This window comes from Somniosus microcephalus, chromosome 16 (assembly GCF_052327205.1).
Source record: "Somniosus microcephalus isolate GS21.2 chromosome 16, FLI_Smic_1.0, whole genome shotgun sequence".
Taxonomy (NCBI): Eukaryota; Metazoa; Chordata; class Chondrichthyes; order Squaliformes; family Somniosidae; genus Somniosus; species Somniosus microcephalus.
The window spans coordinates 39,164,391-39,175,489 of NC_141002.1; the positions used below are offsets into that span (position 1 = coordinate 39,164,391).

The 11,099-nt window shown below is 43.0% G+C and overlaps 1 protein-coding gene across 1 annotated transcript in view; it reads left to right on the plus strand.

Moving 5' to 3' along the window:
• LOC147106084 (protein bicaudal D homolog 1-like) overlaps positions 1–9,682 on the plus strand; it is a 356,969-nt gene extending 347,287 nt beyond the window's left edge. The window contains exon 9 of the mRNA XM_086008841.1: positions 7,373–9,682. Coding sequence (XP_085864967.1) covers positions 7,373–7,420 — 48 coding nt within the window. The 3' untranslated portion in view covers positions 7,421–9,682. The remainder of the gene's footprint in view (positions 1–7,372) is intronic.
• Positions 9,683–11,099: the final 1,417 nt, after the last annotated feature.

An 11,099-nucleotide genomic window follows, 5' to 3' on the forward strand; every position in this document is an offset into this window, starting at 1 on the left:
GTGGTAGACACTGCATCTTCACACACTGCAACTTGCTGTATGTCAGGAAAACATAATAGGAACAAGTAGAGTGAATAAGAAGAAACTGTTTCCTTTGGCAGGTGGGTCGGTAACTAGTGGACACAGATTTAAAATAATTGGCAAAAGAACCAGAGGGAAGATGAGAAGAAATTCTTTTACGCAGCGAGTTATGATCTGGAATGCACTGATTGAAAGGGTGGTAGAAGTAGATTCAATAGTAACTTTCAAAAGGAAATTGGATATATACTTGCAAAGGAAAAAATTGCAGGGCTATGGAAATAGAGCAGGGGAGTGGGACTAAATGGATTGGTCATCTTCTGTGCTCTATGATTCCATACTTAATGTATCAGCAACACAGTTCTTGTAACACATTCATTAACCAACATGTGCCATGCTATGTTGTCGGAAATCCTCTTCCCATTGGTTTTGTGCAGCCATCTGACTGGGAGCATGCAGATGATGTCCAGGAGTTAAAGGCTCATGGGCCTCATGGCGCCCATCTTGGCCCCCACCCACCTGATTCCCACTCTGTTAAAATCGGAGCTTTTGTGTCTCTGTTATTCCTATGTCCTTCTATTTGGAAGTTTGTCTCATTCCCTATCTCTATTTATCTCTCTCCTTTTCAACCTGCCTCACTTTCTCACTTGTCTCTACCTGTGTCTTTCTCCAACAAATGGCGGACTTTGATTTCATTTAGCTGTGTCGACAGACTCAATCACTTTTTTCTTCCCCCCGACAGCCTTATTCCTATTCCCCAGTTCCCACTTAATCACAAATTTACTTCTGAGTTGAACTTAATCAAATGTTCTAGGTAAGATGCAAGCTTTTCACATTTAAAGTTCTAAAATACCATTTTTGTCGCCAGAATTGAAATAGGTCAGGATTCATCTTGTATAAACACAGCATTTTTCCAGCTCTTTCGGCCTAGGATTTGGTGTCAATCCAACATAAAAACGATGAAGAGGGTGTGCTTTTGTATCCTTGCCTGTAGCTGGTTAATTAAACTGGAAACAGCAATTTCTTACAAGTCCCCTGTGTACGTCATACAAGTCTGCATTACTCCTTGTCTGCAAATACCCTTATTCCACACTCATGCGTGTGTGTCCTACCTCATTTCTGTATTATCACACACAGCGCCATCCCCGGCCTGCCTTTGTATCATAACCTGATGTACATTTTCATCAAGCTACAATTTCATCTGCTGTTTGGATTTGAAAATAAACTCTCTTTTCCTCAAGCTGCTACTTTACAAAGTAATACATCCAAATCTATTACAATCCCAGCAGAAGGTGGAGATGCAGGAACCACGCATGAAATGAAGTAATGTTTATTGACACTAATAACAGACCATGAGGTGTTGTACCCCCCATCAGATAATACTGCTGAGATATAATTTTCTGTGGGCTGTTTATTTCCCGAAATGTGATGACAATTTAAATTCTAGCGTGATATTTACAATGCAACTCCAGGTTCAATTTGAAAGAACTTGAGCTTTTCTAAAAGCATTCTCCAAACAACCTCACAGTGATGACAGTGACGTCACCTCAACTTTTGCATCAGATGAGACCACTGGTAAAGACTGCCTTTTTGGTGACTTGTTCACAGTATTTAAGTTCATATATATTTTTTATTATAAACAGAAAGATACTGGGTCCTAACTGAATGCAGAAGCTTACCTGACATGTATACCCCACCATTATATTACATTCATAGCTATGTTGTGCTTGCCTTATTTGGTCTGGTTTGCTTGTTGGATAAATATTGTATCTAATATGTCTTCAATGCCTTAGTATGTTTTATCAAAGTGCATCAATATTATTGCTACATATGAAAGATACTTTTCACTCCCCCAATAGCTCAGTGGGTAAATGTACCAGCTGTTTTGGTATTGAACCAAACAGGCCAGAATAGTCCCAGGGTTCAGTCCCTAGTCTGTGCTGAATTGGATAATCTCAGCTGGGGCAGTGCTAGGAATTTTACAATTGGCTTCAGTCTCCCCAGAATGAAGAAGGCAGAATCAGCCATGGCTTGCATGCCAGATTGCAGCAGCAAAGTGCCTGTTGGTTGAGTATATGATGAGGCTTAACTGCGATGTCCCTATGATAGTTTTCTGACATTGGGGCCAGTTTTAACATTTGCCTCAAAATGGGTGGTCGGCATTTGTACCTCAAAATTGCAATCTCGTTCCTGTGTACGTCATAGGGCTTCGATTTGCATATTAAAAGTGATCTCCCTCCTGAAACAGGCGGGCCCGTCTGAAGGTCCCTACCAAGATGGTGGTGACTACGCGCCAGCATGAATGGGGCTGTAAGTCACCCAAAACTATTTTGGGGCCACTACCTCAAAATAGTTTGGGGTGACTTATGCCCCACTTATGCCAGGCACCCACAGTTAAAATAAGGCCACTGATTGTCTTGACTCGCATGTAAAGAGTGGTCACTTCAGCAAAGTTCTGGAAGGCTGCTGGCACCTGTGAAATTCCAACAAAACTCACTACCTTTAGGTGAAGAGGGAAAAGGTTTGGAGGGGGGAAGGTACCTATGACATCTGCACACGTGCAGGCGCAGGAGTCACTGGGTAGCAATCAGGAATAAGAGCCTGGGCTGATTTTTCCCCTCGTTCCAATGGAAACATGATGGATGATGAGATGATGTAATTTGCATTGATCGTTTTCAAACACTTTTCTGTGCCAATGATCTTTTTACAAAAAAAATGGTTTGACAATTTTATTTGTGTGGGGAGGGAGAAGAGCTATGTGCCATTTTCATTACATCATTGACATCACAAGTATTGTGCTTCAGTGTGATTTATATATTTGGATTGTTTATTTGTACCACTTGAAAAAGCTTTGTGTTCATTGGCTGGACTGCAGTAATGAATAAATGCATAAATTTATACACAAATAAATTTACTGATTTAAGATGAACAAACAAAAAAGACAAACAAAAATCTAGGGGAATACTTTCTGTTTCAAGCACTTCCATTATTGTTATATAGTCATGTAAATATATATTGGTATGAAACATTTTTAATTTTGTTGCTTCACAGAGTCCTACTATGTCAGGTCACCACTACCCACTGTAGCTGCTCCAGTAGTGTACACTAAAACCATAGCCCATGTGATTCCCAAACCAGCCATGATTATTTCGATGCAAGGTAGTTTGGGAGCTAATCTAAGAATGCTCTACCATATCCCATGAGATATCCACTTATAATCAACTTTGGATACAGTGTCAGAACATGAAGATGGGGTGAGAACCTGGTCATGAGGTGGTTTTTCAGGTCTAGTCCAGAGATGCTGTATTGTCAGCAGTGAATGTTGTGCACATCCTTGACCATGGTTTTCGCTGGTCCGTACGGACATTCCCAGACATTAGAGAAGACCCAGGCCATAAAATAAAAGTTGCAATCATAACTTATCACATGCACTTTTTCCTCTGTTGTCAGCAGTGTTTTGAAATCAACGCTGTTGTACAAACGGGATGATTTCCAGAACACCGGGAGCCCCATTGTGGTGCAAAACTATTTATGCAATATAAAGAGGGTATAAGGTTCTCCTCGGAGTCTCTCTGGCACAGAATAATTTGATACTGTAGCCTAGATTTTCTGATTGGGCACAAGCAAAAAATTCAAGAAAATCCAGGTTGGTTAGTAGTTACCAATCTTCCTTGTTTGTGAAAGAAATGCAAAAGGTCACCTTTCCCAGTGAGATAGCTACTATTTGCTTATCAAACTTTATAATAACTTCCACCATTGGAGGTGTAAAGTACAAAGAGCAGGGAAAACGGGTCACACCAAACAAGCCAGGGAACTTCCAGGCACTCAGTAGCTCTCAAAGGCAGGGAATTCTGATCGCACAGAAGAATTTGGAGAAAATAGTACCTGTAATTATTGATGGTTCTGCTCCCCCTTAATGTGATTTAGAGAGCACTTTGTTCAAATGAGTTCAAGTGTTTCAGTAAAATGGTTACTACCGCATGGATATTGAGATTTATTTGTTGCTGCAATAGCCTTGTTACTTTATTAGAGCTGCGCTGACGGTGGAGTGGAATTTTGTTTCTTGTGAAGGAACTGTTTGTTCTTGCCATTGAACAATCCAGACCGAACAGGCTTGTAATTAAATAAACACATGGCAAATTAAATAAATTCAGTGTTCCTCATGTTAGCTTTTGAACCTCTGCCAGTGAACAGATTTTATTTTAACCATTTCCTTCCAATTTGAGGAAAGAAACCCAGCTGTTCTCAATGTAAAGGAGGAAAGCAGCTGATCCAATTGGAGTAGCCCCCTGATGCAGTCACTCATACACAGTGCTCTCCATACCTTGCCAGTTGCAGACTTGAAGACACTATGGGCTACACCCCTTTGCTCCAATGCAGCTTTACCTCAGTAAGAGCTTATGGTAGCCCAGCCTGTAGCTCAGCAAAAGTGCATTATCCAAGTAATGCTGGCCTGGAAACCAATGTCAATCTATTTTTCAATTCTGATTTAAACAGTACACTCCCTCAATGTTATTTAAACATTCACAACTGCAGTCGAATTGGTGCAGAACCTGAACTGGTATGAATCCGGTCTATCTGGCATCTGTTTGGATTTAAATATGTCAGTCCTGTTAAAAGAAAATGGAATTAAGCATCAGCAGAGTTTGCAGCTTGTGTCTGCAATGTGGAGATTCCATTTAATTTGTCTGCCTCGAGTTTGTGCCAAGGTGTTGATAGCTGGAAAGCAAAGCAGGTGGTATCTCCCCCCCTCCCCCTCCCCCTCCAACCCTCCAACCCACTATTCTAGTACTAGCTACACAGCTCTCCAACTATCTTCTACTGGCCAAGCCTTCTGCTCTTCAACAGTCTTAAAAATGGTCTCATGGTCTACACCCCAACAGAGCAGCTGTGATCATGTGTCAACCTACCTGACAGTCTAACATTGGCCTTGAATCCCGCTCGCCAATGGTCTAGCATTGGCATGCATGTTGTTCTTTGGCGAGCCTATGGTGAGCAAATGTTCTACACCTTGGTGATCTAGTGGTGAGCAGACATCCTACACCTGCGCACTCTTTCACCTTGTGTACTGGAGCATTTTAAATATAGACTTGGGATTCAGATTTGGAGAAGCTGCATTTGGGAGCCTGGAATTCTGAAGAGGCTGTTTGCCTAGGTTTGTCTACGTATCATGTCAGTGTTTCTTTAAATTCTATCGAGTGAAACAAGATAAATTTCAATTATATTTTCATGTACTTTTTCATGTACTAGCTTATAGATTATTTAAGGTGAAAAATGAAATGGCATACTCTGCATTAAATTCTTAATAGTACGTGACTTACCAGCTCATTGATAAATCTCAACATATATAAAGCTTCTGTGTCGATCAGTAATTTAGTTGCTGGAGTACATTTCGGTATGGTGGTATATCAAATCTTTTTGGGTAGTTCAGTGAGATTACAAGGGTCCCTGTCATTCAGTGGTAGTCAGATAGTCCTTCTTACAGGCATTATAAAATCCCATAAGAATTACAATTAACTTGGTGTTGTGCACAAGGCTGAATTCCACAGTGTCACATTCGCCAGGAATTTTCTCTCAGCCTCTCCTGCTCCGCTGGTGTAGCTGCGGCGCAAACGCCAAACTTTCGCCACAGTTCCAGCTGTGGAGTGGGAGAAGCCCTGAGGAAGTTCATATTAAGAACAGCTTTCACTTTGTTGCATTAATAAATTGTTTTATAATTATAGTAATGATTGTAGAGCAAAGTACAAACACACCGAGATGAGACTGCCCTATTCACTCATCTCGGGTGCACTGGTTGACATTTATACTAATGTATTTGGAATTCTTTCTCAAAAGGTCCTAAATTTTTACAGATAGTGATTGACAAGTAATTTTTGGTTTATCCTCCATTATTTTCTCTCAAATTATCTGATTTCAGATTATCCATCAAAACTTTCATGGGATAAAGCCTTGTGTGAGACATCATCTCATTGCCCAGTCCCATAACACCAATCTCCTGATATTAATCGCCTTCCCTCCAAAAATGATTCGGTTCATGTTATTTGTATTGTACTTGTCTTCATTCCTGTGCCTCAGGTACTGCTGTACTATTCATGTAAAACCAAATTTGGGGGTTCTTGATTATCTACCAATTACCAATTGTCCAGCAGGAGAGAGGAGTGGACTTCACCACAGTGGATAATGGAAATCCCAATATATTTAGCAATGTGAAATACATTGGCATGATTACATCACTACATATCCTTTTTTCACTTGTCATGTCATTGTGACAGAAATGACGATCAACTGTTCTATACTATCCCCATTAAAACTTCATAACTTTCATTAATAACATTTTCTTTCCTCCTTTACTGAAAGCAGTGACGCAGACTTTCACAGTGGTTGGAGGCAGCCTTCTAATACCTAGTCTCATTGATCATCTTTCTCCATTTGTGAACTTAGTGTGAGTGATAATGCAATGGCTAGCACCTGTTAATCTGATATGTAATGGGCACTGGTTCCCAATATAGTAAAGCAGTTAATGAGTATTACCAGTGCTCAGAGCTTGCACACAAACTGTGCACAAGGCTCATTTGGGGCCCAGAATTTATTTAAATGGGACCCAAGCCCCATAATGCAGCTGGAACATCAGAGCCCCAGTCACTCAGTCAACATCCATTACAAACAAGTGCCACAATGAAGGACCAGAATAAAAATTGATTGCCCTGTCTTTCCAATAGCACCCACCCAACACCTGCTGCTTAACTGTCGGGCCTGAAGACTGATTTTGAGCAGAGGAGTTTAGGTTTTCAAACCATTGCTTCGTGTTCCTTATTTGGAGGGATGTGGTGTGCAGAGAAGGACACTGACACAAATGGCGATGTGATCGCCTCCCATGCAGCAATTTTATAATTGTTGATTGTGTTTTCTTACGGCCTTCAACTTGGCAGGACAGCAATAGTGTTTTGTTAACAGGCAGCTCCAGGGACAGAGGCTGCTCATAACCCTCCTCTAAAAGAACATTTCAAATTGCATCTGCAGCCACCATCACACTGTGGTGTTAAAAACTTATGTTACAAGCTAGATTTCTCCATAACTCCAGTACCATGTCAATCTGAATTGATGGCAGGCAATTTTGTTTGACTTTTTTTTCATCTGAAGTATGATCAGGTCATTAGCATACCTAATCTGGTTTCACAGTATCTCGCTGGACAAAGGCTCAGCAATTTGCACACTTGAATAAATCAAACTGCGCAGCAGAAGGAAAGTTGGGAAACTCCTCACTAAATCTCTCAATTATATCTTTTATAATTTACTAACCCACTTTGCTGTGTCATCTCTCTGTATATTTGTCTAATTTGTCAGTTTTTTGTAGATTGTCAGCAGTCTGCTGCCTCCATATCGCCACACTGCTCACAACTAGACAGAGGATGTGACTCAGAGACTGAAAGGTAAAGCTTTAGTTGCCTCTGAACCAGTCCAAAGCATGCATTATCCATGAAATGCACATCGGCAGTGCCCCCATCTTATCTTTGCTGCATTATGACAATCTGCTTTCTCCTCCCCTCACTGCATGTTGGGATTCACCTCTGAAGGTTCATTCCTCACAGTCATAGCATAGCTTCAGCTCTTCACACTCCTGACACAATGTTTTTACCAGTGACTGAAATAATTTACTTGTAACCCCTGTCGACTTGTGCGCTCTCATAGTGCTTTTTTAGTACATTCTGTGCTTAGCAGGTTCTCTTTGTATATCTGTTCATTTAAATCTTTCAACAAAAAAACAAGTGTGGAAAAATGGTAAACCAGGTTTAACGTTGCGATTATAAACACACTGTCTGATCACCCTGTTACTCCTTTAAAAGATTGGAACATCACTGATTATGTCACTGTATACATGAGCGTTGTAACATGACGCTATGCCAAGCAGTGCAGCATAGGACAGCTGAGAATCGTGCAGACATTCTGACTTACTTAACAGGTTAGTAAGGTTATATCAAGAATAAAGTACATAGTCCATACCATCCTCCTATTATTAACAACCTTACTGTTATTAACCCACACAATATGGTCGCATCATTTGTTGTCATCATAACTTGGCAGTTATCATGTTTCTTTAGCAAGATAAGTAGGAATTATGGGCTATATTTTTTTCAAAGACAATATCCATCTTGCGTGTGTATTTTTTTTTAGTGTACTTGCAGATTGTTCGTGGTAATTCAAAGGTAACAGGAGTGCTATTCCATTTAATGTACAATGTATTAATATCAGGACCACTAAAATATGGTGACTGAATGGGTTAAGCAATGTTTTATTACATACCATTATGGGATCTTTACAGGTGTTTGGGGGATCAAGTTGAGTAATTCTATCCATTTTTTTGATAAACTAAAAATCTGTAACCTTGACAATTTTTTTTAATGTTACCTTTTTAAAGTGCAGGATACACAGCAAGATGGTAGACAAGATGTACCAAGTTGGAGGTAGGTATCTTGTGTTTAGCAGTACAGGGTGGATGGGGAAGTCATATAGTGTAGCAGCACTGGACTTTAGTATCACTGGGGCAGGGGCTGCTGCTCGGATTGGGGTCTAGGGGTTTGTCAGCACTTTGGATAGTGGTTCTGAGGTCTTTCAGCATGTGGGAGGTGGGGGAGGCATGACTTGGCAGGACTGAGGAAGTAACTATTGGGCTTTGCAGCACAGTGGTTGGGGTTCACCACATCCTCACTAACTAATCAGCCCAAGGTGAAAGTATTTTTTTTTTAAATGTATTCTTGAGTTGTGGGTACCGCTACCAAGGCCAACATTTATTGCTCATCCCTAGGTTCCCTTGAGAAGGTGGTGGTGGGCCGCCTTCTTGAACCGCATCACGGTCTGCCCACACCCATCGAAAGTAATTCAGGCAGCATGTGAAATTTGTGCTGCCTGCTAATTAACACGATTGAAGAGCTGAGCCCAGCACTGAACACGCTGCTGGTTGGCTCAGCAGGGGGCCCAATATCATGGGATGTCTGATCTCTATTTAAAGGTTACCTGCAGAGTTAAATGCTGTCTCACTTCTTAAAGAGGAGGTGCTTTCTGAAAGAAGCACCTCATTCTTAGTGGAGCTAAGGAAAGGGGAAGTTACCAATGTCACAACAGGACAGAGAAAGCGCACTTCTGTTCTGGGACGCAGCACTGGAGGCCTTAGTGCAGGGGTCGATAGGAGGAAACAGGTCCTCTACCCGCAGGGAGCCAAAGGCCCTCCAGACAGACTGTACAAAGGCAGTGGGAGCAGATTGCTGAAGCGGTCAGTGCCACCAATCTTTCCCCCAGGAGCTGGATCCAGTGCCAGAAGAAGTTTAATGAACTCACACGAGTGGTCACAGTCAGTGAATGCATCTTCAAATGCCGTATCCCACCACAAGCCTCAGACACTGCTCAATGCACCACACCCCCATCACTCACCTACCAACAATCTCTCTCAATTACGACTCATACCTCACAATCATAGCTTCACCTCACCCTCACCACTGTTGCAAGCCTCACACCCACATCTCACACCTTGCACACAATGCCAGCTATTCAACCATGACAGGCACATCACCCAAACATATTGCACCACACTCACTGACACACTTCCCTTTCTCTTGCAGGCAAAGGTGGCACATAACTGGTGCCAGCAGGAGCTAACAGGCGGGGGGCAAGCACGGCTGCAGAACTTGACCCAGCTGGAGGAGACAGTCTGGATATAATTGGAGGGGCCGTCACTGAGGCTGTGGCAATCGGCAAGTCTGAAAGCATTGATGATGACGGTGTGCTCATACCTAATCCTTCTCACTTCCCACTGCCTCCTCATCCCACCATCTCTTCTCACTTACAAGTTGCTGATGGTGTAAGCATGTAAATCTTGCTTCCCCGCCCCCCTCACTACCACCCGACCCTTGTGCCTTTCTCCTTTTCAGATACCCAATAACTCCACAACCAGTCCAGCCTGTGCATGAAGAACTAGAGGAGGAGAGTGATAAAGAGACACCGTCACTCGATCTGACGCTCCCAGGCACCAGCTCAGAAAATGGCACTGCGTGAACTTTTAGAGGGTAGTATAGACGCGGGATCTGCCGTGGTGAGTCACTGGGCACGAGTGGGCTGCAGCCAGGGCAGGGGGAAAGGGTAGCGCAGGTGCCAGCTCCCTGGAGGGCGAGGTCGCACATGAGTTCTGCTGCAGAGAACTCAGATGAGGACTTCGATGGTGGGCATGCACACAGAAATGCTTGGTGCAATGGCAGGCCTGCCAGAGAGCCTCTTGTCACTGTCAAGAAGGATGGAGGAGTACAGCTCCAACCTTGAACAGGGCTTTGTGCAGAGCTTGGAGCCCATGATTTCCAGGATGGATGTGATGGGCAACTCCATTAGAGCACTTGTGGACCCAGCCGTGATGCTGGGTGTGATGGGCGATGTCTCCGCTTCCATTGCAGCACAAGTGGAAGCAACCCAATATCTGACTGCTGCAGTGGAAGCTCAGAATTCTGTCATGCAAGCTCAGCTTGCTGCCACGCAAGTCAGATTGCTGCCATCGTGGCTGGGTTTACCAGTGCGGAAAGGGGCTTGTAGGGTGTCACAGCAGTCCAGCACTCTGTCCTCCAATAGATGGCTAGGAATGCTAAGGTGCTGCCCCAGGGGAGTGACAGTGGCTCCGCGGAGCTCGAACCTGCTGCCCTCTCTCATGAAGACAGCATTCGTACTTCTGCCACTCTGCTAGTGCCCTTGCTGTTGCCAGCCAGCCCGCCCAGTCTGCTGCCGCCCATGTCGAGATGGTGCAGTCTACAACCAGACCTTCTAGGCCCAGAGCTGCTCAAGGTTGTCCTGCAAGGCCATCTGTAGTCTTTCCCCCATGGAAAGTCAGCTTCTTGCAGCAGCCATTGGGGTAGCACTTCATAGGAGCACAAGAATAGGCAAAGGCACATGAAAGACAGACACTAAGGGAATGCACAAGGGTGATTAATTGACTTTGTAATGTGGTTTTAGAATTAATCATTTATAAATTATGTTTGGAATGTTTGTTTTGCGCTGGCTTTAATTTCAGCATTGTGGCCAAGAGAACACTGTGATGTTCATGACAG